General features: G+C 39.3%; 1 protein-coding gene across 1 annotated transcript in view; it reads right to left on the bottom strand.

Annotated features, from left to right (window-relative positions):
- Window positions 1-15,582: 15,582 nt before the first annotated feature.
- C4H6orf118 (chromosome 4 C6orf118 homolog) overlaps window positions 15,583-22,427 on the bottom strand; it is an 84,605-nt gene continuing 77,760 nt past the window's right edge. The window contains exon 10 of the mRNA XM_043963683.1: window positions 15,583-16,003. Coding sequence (XP_043819618.1) covers window positions 15,943-16,003 — 61 coding nt within the window. The 3' untranslated portion in view covers window positions 15,583-15,942. The remainder of the gene's footprint in view (window positions 16,004-22,427) is intronic.

Raw genomic sequence — 22,427 nt, forward strand, 5'->3', positions numbered from 1 at the left:
AAAAAATTCTATGTTCTGTAGAGAGTGGGCATTTGTTTTATGATGTCAAGTGACATGCATTACAGTGATGTTTTAATGCCACTGGTGGATAATTAAATGCAGGGGATAAAAATTTCCAACCTTGCCTATGTTCCAACAAACCAAGTGCCTTTTCAAGGTTTTTCTGTATTATATAATCTACGTAATCACAATCAGTGCCATGATACAACCTTAACTACTTATAGGTACTTGCATATCGTTGAATTGCAGAGTCTATAGTACTTCCAGAAGTAATCTAGGCTCACTCCTACCCAAAGCATGAATCTCATCTACATTATCCCAGCAATGAGTTATTCAGTCTCTGATAGAATAATATGTGCATTCTTTTCCTGAATGCTTTCCCAGTTCATAGGCTTCTCTCAGGTCTAGAAGTCCTGGGCAATAAATAAGAAGAGTCAAAGGTTCTAAAGGTTCATTGATTCTTAGTGCCATGAATTGTGGTGTATTGGTCAGTATTGAACAACTGATTCTCTAAAAGGTTGTTGTTCAGTCATTTCAGTTATGTCCAACTCTTTGTGAACCCATTTGGGGTCTTCTTGGTGAAGATACTAGGGTGGTTTGCCATTTTCTTCTCCAGCTCATTTGACAGATGAGAAAACTAAGGCAAACAGGGTTAAGTGACTTGGCCAGGGTCACACAGCTAGTAAGTGTCTGAGGCCAGATTTGAACTGAAGAAGATGACTCTTCCTGATGCTATGACCACCACCTACCTACCTATATATGCTAGGTTAGCATATATTAAGAATAAATTTGCATTTCTCCAATTGAGAAATGATCAAAGGATATGAACAAGAAGTTTTCAGATGAAGAAATCAAAGCTTTCATAGTTATATGAAAAAAATGCCCTCAATCACTATTGATTAGAAAAATGCAAATTAAAACTAATTTGAGGTACCACCTCACATCTATCAAATTGGTTAATATGACACAAATGGAAAATGGTAAATGTTGGAGAAAATAGAGGGAAATTAGAATACTAATGCATTGTGCTGGAGTTGTAGATTGATCCAACCATTCTGGAGAACATATTATTTTGCACTTTTTTTTGTTGTGTTTTTTTGTTTCTTCTTCCTTGTGGTTTTTCCATTTTGATCTGATTCTTTGTTCACAACAGGATTAATGTGGTCTGTTTAACATTATTGTACTGCAGAACTTGGGAGGGGGAGAATAAATTTGTGAAGAAATTCATGAAGTAAAGGGGAGATACATGACAGAATGAATGAAAGTCAATTGAGAGATACACAGAAGCAATATTGTCAATGGAATGCTCTATCTGCCACCTAAACAATAAAGGGTGAGCAGATAAGGTGTTTGGGAAACAGATTATAAGCCTGGTAGAGAGACATGTTAGAGTAGTGATGAGGGACTTCAATCATCCAGACATTTTCTGGAACTTTTTAGTGAAATATAGAACAACTTATAGCTTTTTCACTTGCCTGAGTGATAATTTTATCTTTCCAAAAGTAGATGAAATAACAATGAGAAAATTAATTCTGGATCTGATTCTCAAAAACAAGGAGAAATTAATTGGTTAGTTGAGTGGAAATCATGGGAAACCTAGGGATGGAGCAGCCATTCCCTACCAGAATTTGTGATAAAGAAACAGATGAAATCTGGGCATAGTCTGATGTACACCTTATATTCTTTTAAAGGATTCAGAGAAAAGAAAGGTTGGATCCCAAGGACTAAAACAGATTAAGGGGAGTCAGCCAGGAGCAATAGAAAGAAAATGCTCAAGAAGGCATGCAGAAGCTTCAAAGGATCATTACAATAAAGAGAGGAGATGTAATTTGTCTGAAGGGAATAGTGTGAATGCAGGGAGAACTTACCTACCAATGTGACTTTTAAAAGAAATGATGGGGGGGGGCGCAGCTAGGTGGCACACTGGATAAAGCACTGGCCCTGGATTCAGGAGGACCTGAGTTCAAATCCGACCTCAGACACTTGACACACTTACTAGCTGTGTGACCCTGGGCAAGTCACTTTACCCTAATCGCCCTGCAAAAAACAAAAAACAAAACAAAAAATAAATAAATAAAAGAAATTATGGAAGCAAGACCAGGTAAACCAGGATGAATATGAGTGAAATAAGGTTCAATGAAAAAGTATAAGGAATGCTAAATTCAGAATCAGTTGATGCTGTTGAGGGATAAGATAATAACTGACAACAGAAAAAATATATAAATGCTCAGTTTCCATTGTGCTTCAATTTTTTCTATCAAAGAAAATAATTTTCTCACTGGAAATAATAGAAAAAAATGACTAATAGGGACCTGATACCTGAGATATGTAGTGATACAAAGGTGCTACCTGGCAGCCCTTGATGAATTCAAGGCACCTGACCCAGGTATCCATGTATCCTGAATGTAACAGCAAGTGTACCTGCTGATCTACTGTAAGCAATGTCTGAATAATCATGGAGAACCTGAAAGGATTCTCAGGAGTGAAGAATGAATATTGCCATTTTGGAAGACCACAGTGCCTGTAAGCTATAAACCAATGATCTTGAAATTTATTCCTGGGAAAATTATAGAAGGGATGATTGAAGAGAGTTGGAAATCATCCAAGTAGGGAAGTTATGACTACAAAATGCTAGCAAGGCTTCATCAAGAAAAACCTGTGCCAGACCAACCCTGTTTCCTTTTCTGATAGTATTTCTAAGCTTATAAGTGAAGAGAATGCTGAATACATAGTTTCCCCAGATTTGAGCAAAGCTCTTGATAATGTATTTCAAACTATTCTTGGGGAGAAAACAGAGCAATATTGATTAGATGACAATAGAATTATATTCAGTACTGAGTAGATGGAAGAGTTCATGGAGTAGTTTTTACTGGTTCTTTGTCAAGGTAGCAGGACAACTCCAGTGGAAAGCCATTGGGATATGAGATTGACCTGCTGGTTAGCACTTCTCAATGACTTGGATAAAAGTATAGATGGCATACTCATTGGATTTACTAATGACACAAAGCAAGGAGGAAATACTAATACCCTGGAGGACAGAGGAAGTGTCTTAATAGGCAGAGCACTGGCTTGAAGAAGAAGAAATTCAATAGAGATAAAAGTTAAGACTTATACCTGGGCACAAATAAAAACCTCAGAAACATAGAGGACACTAATTAGACAACAGTTTTTTAAAAAAGATCTGGTTGCAGGATGTGGTGGGGTAGTAAACTGCAAGTTTAATATGAATTGGCTATGTGATTTGGCAGGTAAAATAATCTAATACAATCTTGGACTACATTAGAGGAGCATAGCTCCAGGAACAGGGAGGTTATGATTCCCTCTACTCTACCTTTGGTAAACCATCTGAAGCAATGTGCTCCGTTCTGGGCACCATGACTTAATCAAGCTCATTGAGAAGCTAAACAATGTCCAGATGAATGCAACTAAGACAGTGAAGGACCTTGAGTCGATATCATACAAAAATTAGTTGAAGCGAGGCAGCTGGATGGCACAGTGGATAGAGCGCCGGCCCTGGAGTCGGGAGTACCTGAGTTCAAATCCGGCCTCAGACACTTGATACTTAACTGGCTGTGTGACCCTGGGCAAGTCACTTAACCCCAATTGCCTCACTAAAAAAAAAAAATCTTAAAAAAAAAAATTAGTTGAAGCAACTTGTATTAAGCTAAGAGAAGACTCATAGGAGGGGTCGGGTGGAGTGGGGAGGGGGCATGACAGCTATCTTCAAGTATAAAGGGTTATCATGTCAAGGAGAGATTAGACTTTCTCTGTTTGACCCAAGAGAGCAGAACTAGTAGCAATGTGTCAAAGTTGCAAGGAGGTCCAATTTAGGATTGGTGTTGGTTGGTATTAAGGAAAATTTCCTAAGGATTAGAACTCTGCAAAAATTGATTGGGCTTCCTCCAGAGGTGGTGGGTGCCCCCTCTTTGGAAGTCTTCACATAGAGGCTGTACAAGGTTCCCCCACACACACTTTCAAATTCTGTGATCCTGGTATATATACAAGAAATAAATGGAAACAAATAGTTTGGCCTATTCCAAAATTTGGAGAAAAGATTAAATTAGTTATGGAAAAAAATAAGAGTTTTGTTCCTGGAGAGAGCATGCTAGGGTTACATTTGTTAAACAATTTGATAATAAATAATGTGCTACATTAAAAGCATGTAGAAGACTTTCACATATGTGCAAAATTCCATACAGGTGGAAAAATAATAGAAGTCATTTCTACTACACAGTCTGAAGAGCATTCAAGTCAATAAATCTAAGTTCAATTTAAGTTGATGCCATAAGAAAATATGCAACAAAAAACTTGCATGGTGCACAGGGAAAAATAAATTATTTTCTATGGACTGAAAGGCTTTACAATAGAAGTATGGTGAAGAAAGTAATTGCTTTGAAATAGACCTAAACATGCAGTTTTTATATGGTTTTGGGGTTTCAAAAACAGTCTAAGAGTTATCTGAAGTTTAAGGTTTGTTAATGTGTAATCCTTGTGTCAAAAGTTTCCTCTTGACTTCAAGCATCCCAGTCACTTTGAGATCCTCTTACTTCTCTTTAATTTGTCTGCCTCTGCCCAGGTAAACACAGAAAATCTGAGGATCTGACTTATTTCCCCCTACCCAGTCTTCACCTCAGACTGCAGCATTCTCTCCAAGTACAATGGCCTTATGCAGTCCTAGATCAACAAATGCTTAACTGGCTCTCCAAAGGAAAAAAAAATGTACCCATGACACACTTTGAAGCTTAATCTGTTTTATAAACATTTTTATAAATATCACTTTATCTCAAGTCTAGACAATCACCAAAATAAATCAAGGCCTCTATTGTAGTGTTTTCCCATTTCAAAGATATAAATATTCACACTGAAAATTTAACAACAAGCTTTCTTTAGCCAGTATGAGCTGACTCTAGCACACCCCTATCTTTAGGGAAACCATTATCTCCTTTATAAGAACTCAAGGTAATTAGTCATCAAACACTGAGCAGTGTTTATTTACACCATAAAAAATATAGCATAGGCTCATAACCAAGTCAATGGAGAATTCAATAAGACCATCCCCCCGCTGTGGCCCTATCCTGTTTTTATTCCTCCTGCCCCCCAGCCAAGATGGCATCTCTCTTAACACTCCATCATTTTGCTGTCTGTGGCTTCTGGTCCTTCCCATCTGTTTGCCTTCCTGTCTTCCTCAGCCTAGACCTGTTTGTTGGGGATAGAAAGGAAAGAGATACTTTCCCATGTTTTTCATCAGGAGTTCTCTTCCACAGGGGAGATATGGGAGGGAGGGACAGTGCTAGGGGCTTTTGATGCATGCATCCACCACAAAGAATATATCCACTTTAAGGAGTGAATTCTTGCTATAAATATCATTGTCAGGTCATATGTTAAGTTTTAATTAATAAAAATTTTTCTCTGATGATGATGATAATGGTGATAGATAGATAGATAGTGTAACCTGGGCCTCAAGTATGACATTTGTGTAAAGCTTTCTTCTCGTTGATGGAATGATTAGTCTATGTGCCATGCCTGCATGACAGGAAAAGTTGGAAAGAACTTAGGATAAAAGAGATCTTCTGGATTTGAGAGAGGGAAGTCATGATTAAAGATCTCTTTGTGCAGATGTCCCAGGAGGGAAAGACTCAAGGAAAAAAACCGACATGTAGAAGAGATAGTGCCTCCAGCATAACCCTATTCCCAGTTTGTAACATAAGAGACTTTCAGGAATTTCCCCTTGATTGAAAAAGGGAACACTTTCTGTAGGTTGAGCTGAGATATCTCATGTCCAGTGGGAAAACTCATTGACTAGGTATTGGTTGGCATATCATCCATCTTCATCCTCATCGTCACCCTCCTCATGATCACTGTCCTCATCTCAATAATCACGATCATAGCTAACATTTATAATCTTCATAAATACTGTGTGCCAGGCACTGTGCTAAGCACTTTATAATCACCTCACTCAATCCTCGCAACAAACCTGCAAAGTAGATGCTCTTATTATTTCCACTTTACAGATGAGGAAACTGAGGAAAATAGAGATTTTTTTTTTAAGTGAATTGCCAGAGTCACTTTCATTTGTATAACTTCAGTGATTTCTGTTTGCTATCAGTTTGACTGTACAGGTTCATTTGCTGTTTACTATGAGCAATTGTCACACTATGTGTTAAATCTAAATTCTTATATAAAACTGTGAAGACAAAAACCTGGTACTTATCCTAATTAGGCATAAGAAGAGTGCATGTCAATTCCACAAGAATTTTTTTAAGTGCCTACTCTATGCTAAACACTGTGCTAAGTATTGAAGATAGAAGGGAAAAAAAATCCTTGTTTGCAAGAAATTCAGAGTCTAATCGGGCAGCCAACATACAAACAACTATGCACAAATAAGATATGGAGGGTTACATGGGGAATAATCAACAGCAGGAAGGCACTAGCCTTCTAAGGTGGATCAGTAAAATTTCCTTACAGAAAGTAGGATCTTAGGGGGCAGCTAGGTGGCTCAGTGGATAAAACACCGGCCCTGGATTCAGGAGGACCTGAGTTCAAATCCGGCCTCAAACACTTGACACTTACTAGTTGTGTGACCTTGGGCAAGTCAATTAACCCTCATTGCCCCACCCAAAAAGAAAGAAAGAAAGAAAGAAAGAAAGAAAGAAAGAAAGAAAGAAAGAAAGAAAGAAAGAAAGAAAGAAAGAAAGAAAGAAAGAGTATAGGATCTTAGCTGGAACTTGAAGGATGCCTGAGAAGCCAGGAAACAGGGAGAGTAGTCCAGGTAAGGACAGCCAGTGAAAAAGCACAGTTAGTGTGTAAGAAACAGCACAGAGGCCAGAGAATGCAGAGAGGAAGAATGTGAAAGCAGCCTGGAAAAGGCCAGGTGATGGGGGGCTTTCAATGGCAAGTAGAAGATTTTCTGTTTTCTAGTACAGGCAACAGGGAACCATTGGAGATAAGATGTTCAGACTTCTGACACCTGAGTGGAAGGTGGATTAGACTGGAGAGAGACTTGGGGCAGGGCCCAACTATGGTGAAGGCTTTTGGAATAATCTAAGCAGGAGGTGAGGGCCTGTTACCTCAGGGACAGAGCCAGTGTCAGAAGAAAGAAGGGAGAGTATTCTGGAGATGAAGTCAACAGGCCTTGACAACAGATTGGATACAGGAATGGGGTGAGATGGAAGAGAAGTACATAGGGGTCCCCAGTCTGGGTAACTGGGAGAATAGTGGAGTCCTTAATAGTAACAGGGAAGAGCTTGGAGAGAATGGGGCTGAGTTCAGTTTTGGACCTACTGAGTTAAAGATGTCTGTGGGACTTTCATTTTGAGAAGAACAAAAGGCAGTTGGAGATGAGAGAATGTAGATCAAGAGAGAGGTTAGGATTGGACAAATAGACCTGAGAGTTATCTACATAGAGATCATTGAAACCATGTAATCTAAAGGGGAGCAGAAAGATCTGTGTGTCCTAAATACTAACTCCTCCCAGCCCTGTGGCTCATAAGCAAAGACCAGCACCCCTACCCCTGCCCAGAATAGGAGCTTTAGCCATTCATTTACTTACATACTTGTCTTAAGACTTTGGCTTTTTAAGTTAAAGGTGAACCTTTCAGGTGTTTTTAGTCATTGATACCTTAAGGTAAATGATTCTGGGCTACTTTCTTAGTCACTGAACAAAAAACAAAACAAACAAACAAACAAAACGAGAGGAACAGGGAGAGTGAAGACACCAAAGTCACATCCCAATTTTGCTTAGAAGTCTCACTGACCATTTCAAATATGAACCCTTTCGACCTCAGGTGAAGACCTGGCTGACTGAAATGCCACCACTAAAAAAAAAAAAAGAAAGGAGAAAAAAAATCATGATTCACAAATAGACCTACAGCTATAAAAACTCCATCAGGACAACTCACAAAGGCCTTGGCAATTCATCAGCACACCCAGGAATGACCTACTCTTCAAAGGTATCCAACAACTTTATAGATTGTGCTGAGCAAAACTGACATCATGCTGAGCGCTTATTAATGTACCTTGAGTCGCTTATAAACCAGGCTGGAATCTATGATCAACGAAGGAGCTTGTTGCCTAGTAACAGAAGGTGTTTAGGCAGGTGTTGTAAATTAGGTAATAGCAATATAAGAACTAGATAGGGAAGGTGGCTCAATTCAGCAGTTAATTACCTCCTCCTCTTCCCTGGAACCCTTTATTTGTATCTAGATTGTGACAATCTTGAAACTCTAGAAACATGGAGAAAACTAGTTGAAGGGCCTTGTCTCTAGAGAAACACTTCTTTATCAAGGAAAAGAGAACAGATCTATGGCACACACTATTAACATCACCTGTAAAGTTAAATCAGAATTACAACTTTCCTGTTACATTTTCCAGGAAAACCTTTCATGAAAAAAAAAATTCATGTTCAGTGATTGAAAAAAAAATAATGGATTTGAAAAAAAATTAAAGTTTCAAATGGCAAAAATCAAAAGTAGAGAGTATATTTGAGTGTAAAACAGAAGAGACAGGCAAAAAAAAAATGGAATACATGTCTTTGTACCCCCAGTGTCAGGCAAATAACAGATAATGATCAAAAGTATTCACCTGAAGCTCTATTTTGTGAAATTTCCTTTTATCGATATTTTAATGCCTGTATACAGAAAATTGTCCATCTGAAAACTAAGAGATAAGAACTACCCAAAGACAATTGTTTCATGACTTTTAAAAATGATGGAATTTTTAGAAAAAAATATTCTAGTATCAAGCTCATTAATAGTAAGGCCAAATGCAATTATGTTAATTAGCAGGGATCCGGAAAGGTATAGTAGGCATTAAGAACTTGATTCCCTTTTTTTTTAAACAGGTTTACCAGATTGTTAAAGAGGGTACTGTAGGTGATTTCTTTAGGTTTCTGAAAAACATTTAACAGGTCTTTGTCTGAGTCCCAAAGGCCTCTTTGTTATTGTAGAAGACCCAGATGATTGTAGTATAGTTACTTGGAAGTTGAGTGGCTGAGCAGAGAGTCATCATTCAATGTTCACTGTTGAGTTTTACAATCTCCAAAAATATGCCCCAAGGATGTGCACTTGACCTTGTATCAAGCTATTTTTAACAATTACTTGATAAGAGCATAGGTGGCAGACTTATCCAATTTGATGACATGGAGCATGATTCAAAAAGATCTTGATGAGCTAGAACATGGGGCCAAATTTAATAAGATGATTTTTTTCTTTATTTTTAGTCCATTTATTAAGATATTTTCATTTTATGTCACCTTCTTTCTCTAAGATATTCTTTTCCACTCCTTCATCCAGGGAGCCATCCTTTATGAGAAAACAGAAAGGGAAGAAAAAGGATTACAGCAAAACCAACTAACACATGAAATGTGTTTGATAGTACATGCAATATTACACACAAACACCCCTCTGTAAAGATGGGAGGGAAGTGCCTTTTCTCAATTCTTCTCCAGTCATTATAATTATATAGTTCTCAGTGTCATTTTTAAATTATTCTTTCCATTTACACTGTTGTAGTGCTTTTGGATACAGCAGTAACTACGTGGTACCATAAATAGAGCACTGGGCCTAGAGTCAGGAAGTCCTGAGTTCAAATTCGGCCTCAGACACTAGCTGTGTCGCCCTGGGCAAGTCACTTAATCCCTGTTGTCTCAGTTCTTCATCTGGAAAGTAGGGACACACTAGAGAAGGAAATGGCAAACCTTTTTTTTTCTTTTTTGTAGGACAGGGTGACACAGCTACTGAGTGTCAAGTGTCTGAGGCCACATTTGAACTCAGGTCCTCCTGGATCCAAGGCCACCTAGCTGCCCCTTGGCAAACATTTTTGCCAAGAAAATCCCATGGGGTCACCTAGAGTCAGATGGGACTGAACAACAACAATAAAGGACCCATACATATTGTTTTTACTGGTCCTACTTACATCAGTCTACATATAAATCTCATTTCTCTGGCTTCTTCATAGTCATCATTTCTTATAGCACAGAAATATTCCTTTGCATTTATGTGCCACAATTTGTTAGCCATTCCTGAATAGTTGGGCATATGCCTCGTTTCTAATTCTTTACTACAACAAAAAGTGCTGCTATGAATGATTTGGTGTAAATGCCTTTCTGACTTTACCTTCTTGGGTTACATGTACCAAGGGTATAGGAACCTTTTAGACACACTTTTTATAGCATCATTATAAATTGGATAATCAATTGACTGGTGAGTTGATACAGTAACTTGGTGGGGATGAAGTCCAGTTACAGGACTGGGGCAATCAGAGAAAGTGTTTTCCACCAATCGGGAGAGCATGGGCCCAGTATGAGAATGATTAGCTTGAAAACTATAAAATGTAGTTGTTCGTGTGTGTGTGTGCAGGTAGGGGATATTATACAAATATGAAACTTGCCTTTCAAGTACTATGTGGAAAGGATTAGATTTGTTCTTCTTGTCTCCAGAGGACAAAACTAGGAACAGTAGATAAGAGCTACAGAGGTTTGAGGTAAGGACAAAACTCCTAGTAATTAGAGTTCAATAAATTTAAATTGGCCACTTCACATAGTAGTAACTTCCTCCTCAACTGAGGTCCTCAAGAAAAATTGGATGCCCAAATCATTTAGAATTCTTGAGGTTTGGGTTGGAGTACAAAAGCGTCACTTAGGTCCTTTTCAACTCTGTGATTCTATTGATTCTACTATAAAGCTCATTCTAAATGTCAGCACCCCTAACTGTCTACTTGAAGGAACAAGTGACTTTGCTATGCTTCCAAACAATTACCTGAGTTTGCTTCCAATTTCTGCACATTTCTGTAAAAAAATGTTTTAATGAGTTCCTTGTACATATATTCTAGACATTCCTTGTCCATGTATAATGTGTCACACACTTCCTCTACCTAGCTCTCACAATTAAATAATCAATCAATCAATCCATGACCTTTGCATGGTAAATGAATGCACAGCAATTAAAATATGCAGTCAAATCCTCCCCAAGGGTTCCCTTTGTGAACTCTAAAGTATCTAAAGATACTCTACCATCTATATGAGACCTTTTTTAATACCCCTAGTTGCTAGTACCCTCCTTCCAATATTATCTTGTAAATACATTTTGTCCCAAAAGTCTTAGTGAAGATTTGTTAAAGATTATAAATGCCTAAATAAGTGTATGTTGTCTCCTCAAAGAGAATGTAACATCCTTGAGAACAGGGACTAGCTTCACTTCTATCTTTGAATTCCCAACTTCTGCACAGTACCTGGCACTTAATAGGTATTAGACACTTAAAAGCATTTGTTGATTGACCTCATCTTCCTCTTCTCCTCCCAGGTCTTGCTTCTATAGACTCTATCAGAGTATTTAAATCCCTGGGATGGCCTCAGTCTGGAAATATGAAACAGCCATAGATGCTCTTAGTGATGAGAAATCATATATTGGAACAATGTTGGACTTCCTAAATCTCTTCTTCTTTGCTTATCTGAAAATCAATATGAAAATGTGATATCCAAAAATATGGCAGCTAGTATTTATTTTTTGGTCCTAGGTAGGCTATCATGCTAATGTAAACAGAATCTAGACTCAGAGTAAATCAGAGTAAGGCAGCTCCCATTAACATTCTTATTATGAGAGCCCTTTACTTGGCCTTAATATTGCAGCATGATAGTGTATGATATGATTATGGATTTGAGTCAGATTAAACTCTGAGGATGGGGTCTGGAAGGTACCCAGCCCTGACCCAATATAGTTAGTTTAGAAGTTTATTGCTTGTCAAATTCTCACTGTCTCCTTTAAGTTTAATTGCCAATTATTTCTTTGACTTCCCAACATAGCCGAAGATAAATTTTAACCCTGTCATCCTTATCTTTAGAGACAGGGGCCTGGAGAGGGGAATCAGTGGGAACTGTGAGATTTGAAACATCTGACTCTCACTCCCCTGTTTCCTTTTCCTTTGGTTTGACCTTGTTCCCCCTCCCCTTTTCCCCCTTGCTCCTGGAACACGTATGCATGTCTCCATACATTGATCACGAGCTGAACACGCACCTTGGATGAGACAGGATTGGATGTTAGATTGTGAGCTCATCCACCCTAGGTGTACGTGGGGACAGTCCTTTTCAAGATTACTATAAAAACCTAGAGGATTGGGCATATCTTTGCAAGACTTCAATGTGTAATTGGGTTTTGCCCGTCCTCATGAGGATGTAATAAATCTGTCTCTGCTTGACTTGGTGGTCTCCTCGAGTTATTTGGGTAAACTGAGGCAGTTTGCTCCATACAATAGGAATAGTTTGTTTTGTAATGTATAGATATAGAATGCACATATGTGTTGTTGTTATTTTTTTCTTGAGAGTCCAATATTCCTGAGTGTGGGGAAGAAGAAAGGAAGAAATAATCACTTGGAAATCAATGTACTCAAAGACCTCCAGCTCTTGGGTTGAATCACTTCTCATTCATTGAAACTGGATTAGAGCAGTAGCTGCCCAAATACAGTTAGAAAAACATTACAGTAGCAAGTCACAAACACCAACCTCAGTCTAATAATAAAAAGAGTCCCAAGGGACATAGTTCTAGATAGGATTAGTTATTAGCCCACATTAGTTAGCAAGTTAAAATTCAAGAGTAAAAATGAACAATTTTTTCACTCAAATATATGTCGCAACTTCCTAATAATATAAGGGAAGAGTAGAGTTCCAGGAGGAGTCCAGGGTATACTATTCAGTTGAAAGATCCTGATTGGACCCTTCCTTCAGGAGAGACCCCGGGACCCAAAGACCGAGCCGAGACCACCAATCTGATGCAAACAACACGAGGTTTATTGAACACAGGTACCTGCGGGCGACCAGGCCGCTTGGGGAACTGGCGCGCCGGGGTTCCTGTGCGATTCCTTTTTATGGGGTTGGTGAGGCAGAAGCGCGCGTACAGAAGCAGAAGCATAGTTACGGGATTTTCATTGGCTCGTCCAAATGAAGCCATCCGTTTGGGTGTGGGCTTCATCAAGTGAGGCCATCTGTTTGGGTGTGGGCTTCAGTCCTGACACCGGGCCTAACCGCAAGCCTCGTGACCCTATTTATCAGTATCTCTTGTACTCTGTATTTTTCCACTGGGGAGCGGGCCGGGGGGGAAAGGGTCTTTTCACAGTTTGGGGTATTACATTTGAGAGAGGTGTGAGAAAATTATTGGTGGATTTCTAGGAGAAACCCAGAAGCTGCTCACTTCCCCCTCCCCAGCCTAGGATGATCCTTCAGCTTAACAAAAGTGTCATGGGGTGCAGAGCACCCCAGAAGTTCTCTGGGGCACATCAAGGAATCTTCTCCTTGAGAAACTAAACCAGAGGACAGATACAGGGAACCAAATCAACTGAGCTAGCTTCAATCTCCACCCTTCATTCTGATCTCCCTTACCCCTGGGGAGATAAATTTGGGTGTGACTGTGGCCTTTGTGTCCTGAAGAGAGATCTGTAGCCACCCCTCACCCAATTCCTCTAGTCACCACCAGTGGGGGATGGTTCTCCCTCACTAAAGGAACTTTCCACAGGCAGATGGTCCCCATCAGCCCCCTATAAAAGTACCTGCCAGTCTCCTGCTCAAGGAGATTGGTACCTCAGAACCACATGCTTTGTGCCTATCTCCCCATGAGAAGTCCAAGAATTTCTTTCATGGTTTCCCTTCCCCCCTCTTTCCTTGCCTTGCCCCATCTTATTCTAAATGCTTTTGTGTGCAAGAGGGTGTAATTCTTTAAAGACGAATTCCTAAGAACCCCAACCCCTAACCAACCCCTACCCCATTTCCCCCATAACAAAAGGAAAGCACATCAACCTTTCTGATTAGCTAGGAGAGGAAACACACCTTGACCACCCCCCAAGTCATGTCAATTAATGGAGCTGAATGATGCTAACCAATTAGCTTAGATCAATGTGTGGTGACCCGCCTCTACCTGAAAGAGGATAAAAATCCCTGGAGTCAGGAGAGTCCCTTCCTTAGGCTCTTACACTCCTCTTACTCTCAGCCCTCTCTCCCCAGTGCCTTTCCTGGGACTCTTCATGTTGGGTATGTAACTAGTGGGAAGTCAGTCAGACACGTGGTCAATACTTTAGTAATATGTGATCTTAACTAACAATAAATGCTTGCTGCTAAAACTGGTGCAATAGCCTTTAATTTATAAGTAGCAATATCTTAGAAACCCCAGCCTAGTTCCCTAATAATTTAGAAAGAAACAGTGTAGCCTCCCCAATATTTTAAATGACACAGAGGGTAGTGATAAACTGGGAGATATCGAGAGGTGGGTGACCAGGTTGGTAAAGAGCCTTAAGTTCTTGCCATTTGAAGATTGGTTTAAGGAAATGAGAGTATTTAACTTGAATAAGGGAAGAGCTGGACATAGGGGGTGTGATTGCAGTCAAAATCTTTGAAGGAAGGAGGGATTTGACTTGTTTTGTTTGGTCCCTAAGGACAGAATTAGGAGAGAGTGGTAGATGTTAGAGAGAGGCACATTTGAGTTTGATGTTGATAACTACAAATTTACTTAGAATTGAATGATCCCCACCCAGTCCCCCTACCCAGGCAAATGAATTGTTGCCCGGAGCTAACCAATCTTTGTCAATTCCAGACTCTTGATTGACTGATGGACCTCCCCCCAAGCAAACTATTCCCTCCCAATGATTCCCTACCTTACTCCCTGGACTTTATGTTATTATGTAAAAGGGTCCACCTACATTAAGTAGTTTCTATTTAGAGTTAAGTAGCTTCTATACTTTAGGAGCAGTCCTATAATACCTTTTGTTAAAGGTTCATTTACATTAAATAGTTAACTAGTTTCTGTACATGACTCTGGAGCAGTCTTTTGGTTCCCTTTGTTCTCTTACCCCATAAAAACCCTGTCCTCCATTCCCATCTTTGGTTATTCCTAGCATCTTGCTTTGCAATACCATGAGCTATAGTTCCTCTGCCCTGATTAAAGACCTTATTTTCTCCTATATTGATTGTTTTATTAATTTCCAGGTTAACCATGTAAAAACAATGTTCTTACAAGTAGAATGGGTTGCCTTTAGGAGGCTGTGGCCATTCAAGCAAGAGTAAACAGCATCTGTTGAGAACGTCATAGAGAAGTTTCTCACTCAGATACAGCTTAGACATTAAGAACCTCTGAGGTCTCCTCTAACTCTGAGATTCTGGGACCTTGTGACTCAATCCATGCTTCTAAAGTTACCCACTCCCTGAAGGCTTTCAGGGTGGAATCTTTTAACCCAGAAATTCCCAATTTGACTCATTGCTTACGTTATTACTCTCTGTGAAACTCCACCAAAGAAAAAGAAATTCCCACTTCAGATCTCTGAGCTTCCAGACCCCAAAGTAAAAAAATGCAACTTAAAATATTTTGAAGTGGATTTTTGATGAGTTATTCCCTGTCTTCACTGAGTAGTCCAGGAAAGGACCATGGGAAATATTGATGCCTCTTCCTAGCAGCAGCTGTTCATTCTGATACTGCAACCAGGGAGTCACATAAGGATAAAGATATCAGTTGTATAAATTAGGTCATCATCAGGTTTTATTAAATGCAAAAATCTGAACTTGCACTAAGCAAATATTCAAAAACGAATTGGTCCTATATTACATTTATGCTAATTTTCCTACTTATGAAAACTATGCCAAGTATTTTCCCAAAGGAAAGTTATTAAACGAAATAATTGTCTCTCCAAAGATTCTATAGATACAGCATTACAAATATATACAGATAGCAGAAAAGCATAGAAAAGATAAGCAGAAAAAATTCACAAAAATGTTTGCTCGACATATATATGTATATACATATATATGTATATACATGTGTGTATTCCTGTTTTGAGTTGGAAAATAATACTGAACTTGATTCTAAGATAAACAAAAAATGGGACCAAACTGATTTAATTTGTATGTTTCAAAATGTCATGGGTTTGTTCATGAGATCATTCTTGATGTTCACATGCCATTTTCCCAGGTAGTCAGTAGTATTCTTCCACTTCTTCAGATCTTATAAGAGCATCAAGGAAATCCCAAAAATTCCTTTAAATAGACAATTAAAAAAACTCATTAGATAGGAGGTAGTATCTTAATAATAAAAATATTTTTCAACCTTAACATTTATTTTGAAAAATTATTTACTTTGAATCAAATATTCTGGGCAATATCCATTCACCTTTATTTCAATGGGCATCTCAGTTCATTTCTACAATAACATAGGAAGTAAAGATTTTACCAATATTATAAACACTGTCCTACTGATGGTAGGGGAGGTGGTGTGATACAGTTAAGAAGCTATTAAGATTAAAGTCAGGAAGCCTGAGTTCAAGCCTTGGCTCTAATACTTTCTAGATTTATAACCATGAGCAATTTATGTAGATCAGTGGAACCAGTGCTGGTTTGGCTTCAGAACCTGCCTGTGTCCATTAAGACCTGTGTGATCATGGACAAATCCTCTCCCTTTTCTGGGTCTCAGTTATTCTATTTGTTTAATCACAGAGTTGGATGTGACATTCTCTAAAGCCCTTTGCAGCTGTAAAACTGGTTTATAACTTACAAAATTTTGGAACTTGTAAAATTCTTAAAATCCCTTGATGAAAAGGAAGCCCATGAGCTTACAGAGTAGTGAGGTCCCATATCATGTTCTTATGTCCAGTGCCCACCATCTAGCTCCCACTACAACTGATGCAACAGAGGCAATGTGTGTAGATAAGTAACAAATTACCCAGGAGGCACCACCAGTTGAGGAACAGCCTAAAGGGACTTCTGCTACCCGCCCCCAGCTGTTCCTGATCCCCCAAAATGAACTGTGTCATAGTAGATGGAAAGCTGAACCTGGTTTCAGGAAGACCTGTGTTCACATCTCACCTCAGATACTAGCTATGTGACCCTGGGCAAGTCACAAAATCTGTCTACTCCAGTTTCTTCATCTGTAAAATGGAGGTAATAATGACACCTACAACCCAGGTTTGTTGTGAGGAGTAAGTGAGATAATAATTGTAAAGCATTTTGAAAACCTTAAAATTTACAGAAATGCAAGGTATTACCCCCTGGTAAGATGCATCATGGTAAAGCTGCACTTAAAATAAGCAGAAACCTGGGTGTAGATTCCCACCTTTGATTCCTACTAATTGTGAGACTAGTTAGTCCCCTGACCTTTCTCACTTACTTATCCTGTAAAATGGGTTGGTAATACATTTTGTTACCACTTAATGGAGTTGTGAAGAACAAAAGAAGTTAATGTATATAGAATCATTTCCCAGACTTTATGAAGTGTTATGCAAGTGTTGTTCTTCCACTATTATTACTATTAAAATCACTGTATGCTTTGCATCCAAGGAACAAGACTCTGCCACAAGTAACCTGGGTAAATTGAGGTAAATCACTTCACTCCACCTATCTGATCTCAGTTTCTCCATCTATAAAATAAGGGGCTAAACCGTATGACCTCAGAAGGGGCCCCCTCCAGATCTGAGGCTATGATTATTAGGGGCCAGCACATTATATTCCAGCCACTTTAAATGAGTATGTAGGAAAGGGAACAGAACAATGTGCCTCTCCCATACCACAGCTTTCTTTTTTCAATTTACTATTTTTTGGGGGGGAAGCAATGAGGGTTAAGTGACTTGCCCAGGGTCACACAGCTAGTAAATGTCAAGTGTCTGAGGCCAGCTTTGAACTAAGATCCTCCTGAATTCAGGGCTGGTGCTTTATCCACTGTGCCACCTAGCTGCTCCCCACAGCTTTCTTTAATTCTGTTTTTCATTTCAAATGGCCTTTCTCTGACTCATCCTTACTTTCTTCTTCTTTTTTATGGGTGAACCCACTGCCCCTTTCCAAGACAATTGAATCCACTTTCTTTCTTTCTTTCTTTCTTTCTTTCTTTCTTTCTTTCTTTCTTTCTTTCTGTATGGGACAATGGGGGTTAAGTGACTTGCCCAGGGTCACAGAGCTAGCAAGTGTCAAGTGTCTGAGGCTGGATTTGAACTCAGGTCCTCCTGAATCCAAGGCCAGTGCTTTATCCACTGTACCACCTAGCTGCCCCTCTCATCCTAACTTTCACATGGTACTATCTTCAAAAGGTCAAACAGGTCCCACTATAATCATAGCCTATTCTATTCCACAACCATCTACGAGACATGCTTCTTGAGTCATAGGTATCTGCCAGCAGTGGAGCCATTCTGATCTCATTTATGGCCTACTTCTTCCCAAAATACACTTCCCAGGTGACAATGGGATAAGCAAACTAAGCAATAATTGTACATGTTGGTGTTCTATCTCATCCATGGACAAATCTATATCATAAAATGGCACCAAAAAGAACAGTGACAGGGAAAGCAGCCATATTGGAGGAAGTATGAAAGGGTGATGCAGTGGATGGAGGGCAAGGCCTGAACTCAGAATAGGTCTGAATTCAAATCCTGCCTCAGACACTCACAAGCTATATGACCTTGGGTAAGTCATATAACCTCTGTTTGCCTCAGTTTCCTCATCTGTAAAATGGGGATTCTAATAGTGCCTGCATCCTAGCATTATTGGGAGGATCAAATGAGCATTTAACATAGTGTCTGGTACCTAGTAGGCAAGATATTAAATCTTTATTGTTGTTTTTTGTTGTTCAGTCATTTCAGTCCTGTCTGACTCTTGATGACCCCATTTGAGGTTTTCTTGGCAAAGATACTGGAGTGGTTCTTCAGCTCATTTTACAGATGAGGAAACAGGCAAAAGGGTTGTGTCACACAGCTAATAAGTGTCTAGGATCAGATTTGAATTCAGGTCTTCTTGACTCCAGGCTCAGCATTCTATCCACTGCCCTACCAAGCTGCTCAATATAAATGGTTGTTGCTGTTGTTGTTGAGAAAAGAGCTCCATGCTAGAATCAATAACAATTTAAGGGCATGAAGGGACCAAAATTCAGCTTATCTAAAAGATAAGATACTAAAGGCATGGAAAAGTGTTAAGCTTTGTTAATACCCAAAAAGGCAACCAAGAAAACATCAATAATTCCTAACCTAAATTAACTGCCTTAATTCCCATCTATGCAAAATCATATGAGGATCATCTCTGCCTGGATTGAGGCATCCTTGCTGAAGGTATTAATAGGAAATAAGAAAGCTTCTGAAGGTAATATTCAGCAGTGTGCCACATCCTTACCACCTCACAACTGACTGAAAGATGGAATTAATATTAGATCCTATTTTGTTTATTGTTTATTGAAAATTAAAAAGCACTGGACTAGGCAAAACAAAATGCTGCCTTACAGGATCTTTACAACAAAATGTCTCCCCATGCTTATATCAAGATCACTCAAGATTCCTTGGAAGATTGATATAACAACAGAAATAATCCAGTTCAGTTTACTAGATCTTCAAGTAAAACATCAGGAAAAGCATAAAATATTGATCACCAAAAAGTATTTACCATTGAGACAGAGGCAACCTATTGCAGAATCCTACTTGGGGGAGGATTCCCTGTAGGTGCTGAAGTATTCAGATGCTTGTATTTGTGGATACCATTGTATTGATTTCATCAAGTTCCAAGACACTGCAAAGCTTCCTAGAAGATTCACTAAAATGGGTTTGGCCTGTCCATCCACACAGGAAAGACAAAATGGATGAAGAATCTCCATAGCCTAGATTTCAACAGGCATCTGAAAAGACACCCTATAGAGTTCATACAACTGTATGTATGTCTAGGACAGATAATACAGAAAGGGCAGTGAGCTGGGCCTAGAGTTGAAAAGAATAAGAGCAGATTGGCTCACTTTCTGGAAATTCCAAAGCATTTTTATAGACTCCAAGCTTCCCATAACATCAAAAACCCTTCCTTTCAATATGTTATAGTAATGTTGCATTGTGACCACAAGATGTGGAACATTACTTCCAAAGATCTAAAGATGAGCACCACATAGAGGACAAAGAAACCAGCTGCATCTTATAACCAATGAGGACTCTGAAGATCAGTAGTCAAGGATATCTGCAAGGAATTGTAGGGGCAAAAAATAGATGGGCAGGTCATGTAGGAAGACAAGATCTGAAACTAGAATTCTTAAACCTGGTACAAATGCAGTTGAGTGAAAGTGGGGGTGGAGAGGATCCACAGAAGAAAATTTGACCATGAATATAATCTTCTTGCAAGGGGTGGGGGTGGGACGGATAATCCCAGAAAGTATGGCGCTCACTGCAACAGGGAATGGGCCTTACTTAGAGGTACAACTCTGCCATCTGGTGGGATGGGTAAGTAGACGATCCCAACGCTTAGCTTAGCCATGAAAAACTGCCATAGTATCAATAGCAGGTCCAGTCAGCCTTTTTTTTTTAACTCCTAGTAGGACAAATTTTCTCATGCTCCTGTAGCTCATATCTATATGTATGTATGTGTGCGTCTGTGTGTGTGCGTGTGTATGTATGCATGTGTATATATATATGTGTGTGTGTGTGTATGTATATGTGCTTGTATATATGTTTGTATGTATGTGTATATATATTGGCCCAAAGCCCCAGAAGTCTAAGGTACATGACAATTATAGCAAAAGTTGTGGCAGCCTATAGGTGCCATTCAGGGAAACATGTCTCTAGATCTCTACTGGAAACTTTTGGATCCTTCAGGGACATAGTAATTCAGTATGTGGCTGTGTTAGAGCTTATGAACTTCCTAGCTTCTGATATCAATCTTGTGGCCCAGGACAGAAGGACAAGGACCTTCTAAAAGGATGAAGCCATCTTCTCCTTGTCCCCTGAGACAGAGGATATGACTTCTGGGGGCTTCTGCAATGAAAAGCAGCTTCTAACTTAGTCACCTTCAGGAGAAGGAAGCTTCTTCATTGGCAAGGATACCCACCAGCAAGAAGATTGGCCCAAGTCTGAGCTGTTTTTCCAGGAGGGGTTTGGACAGTGCAGGGCTGAAGTTAAATGTAAAATAACTGATAATCAATCCCATGAACTGCTTTACATACTGAAGAAATTGAAGCATGTCTCCTAGCCAATTGCAACAGTAATTTTAAGATAAGTTGCTAAATCCTGTTTTCAGTTTTTGACAAATAAAATTTTGTGAATCTTCAGTATTTGGCATTACTTTGGTGAGTAGGAAATAAATACCTATACATATCTGGATTGTATTGTACATTAAGTACTTTTTTTAGCTCTCCTTTTTTGGGGAGACACGAGCTGAATACTAAACTACAGGTAAATCTGTCCTAGGGGACTGGAGTGGGAGTTTAATTAACTGTAAAGTGGGAAAAAAGAGAGCTTAAAACCTCTCATTAGATATCAGTCTCTCCCAGGACAGAACCCAGTCCAAATCAAGGGCCTAGGTCAAAAGCAAAAGGCCACTTATCGGAGAAAAGAGTAATGTAGTACACAGATCCCAGAAGGAGTAGCAAAGGTTGAATTATCTATTAGGGCCACCCTAGGGAGCAAGTTCCTAGAAATTTCTTGCCAATTCAACCTATAATACCACATAGTTTGCCTTCTACTGAGTAAAATTTAAAAACAAAACAAAACAAAAAAAACGCTGTTTTAACAGCATAAGAAATACTTGGAGTTACCTACTTTGAAGAACTTTGTATAAGTAAAACTTTGAGTTACTTCTATGATGAAATGTACATGTTGAAATCAAGACTAAAGAAGTTGTAGAATAGGCAAAGAAATTCTTTGAACAAGAGTCACAGGCCTAAATAGGCACAAAGAAATTAAAATTAGTTAAATTCTATGTGTCTGAGTCTTAGCAGTCATTTGATAATCTTTTGCTTGGATGGATTTCAGCAATCCATTAAACAGTCTCTCCTTCTTGTGAACAATTTAGAGAAAGAGAATTTCATGTGCAATGCTAATCTTCTCTGATCAGAAGACTCCTAATTAAATGATTTTCCCCAGACAAATTGATGGAATTTGCAGGCTGTAATGAGCAAGTAACAGACACCAAGGTGCTATGATCTAAAAAGGAGTATAAAGAATGTTTTCATGTTTTTACCCCCTTTATGATGCATGAAAAAAGTTCTCCAGAATCAAAGGTTCAACCATACCCTAGCTGCCCTGTAAAAAGAAACATGCCCTAAACAGGAGACAGTGGTGAGGACTGTGAGCTCCAACAGGTGAATAGAAAGCCAACTGTGGAGAAACTACCCAGATCTCGAGAAGGAACTGCCCTTGGGAGGGAAGATTCCTCTCTCCTTAGCCCTCCCATCTGCCAGGATATCTGGCAGAACACAGCAGAAAGCAGACCTAGTTAATGAAGGCACCAGACTGGAGGAGCATTGTGACATGAGAGCAAAGGCTTTGAAATTGAGCTAACCAGAGGGACAGGACCAAGGAGTCTAGAGGAGGGTATTATCCAACAGAGATGCTTCACCCTGAGAGAGCAGCAAGGAGACACATGAAGGGAAACAGGCCATCTGAGGCTGAAAGTCCCAGAGGCATGAGTTTTGCTGCTAACATGTCTCCTTTATGGGTACACCTCCACTTGTGTT

This window comes from Dromiciops gliroides, chromosome 4, assembly GCF_019393635.1.
Source record: "Dromiciops gliroides isolate mDroGli1 chromosome 4, mDroGli1.pri, whole genome shotgun sequence".
NCBI classification, from domain to species: domain Eukaryota; kingdom Metazoa; phylum Chordata; class Mammalia; order Microbiotheria; family Microbiotheriidae; genus Dromiciops; species Dromiciops gliroides.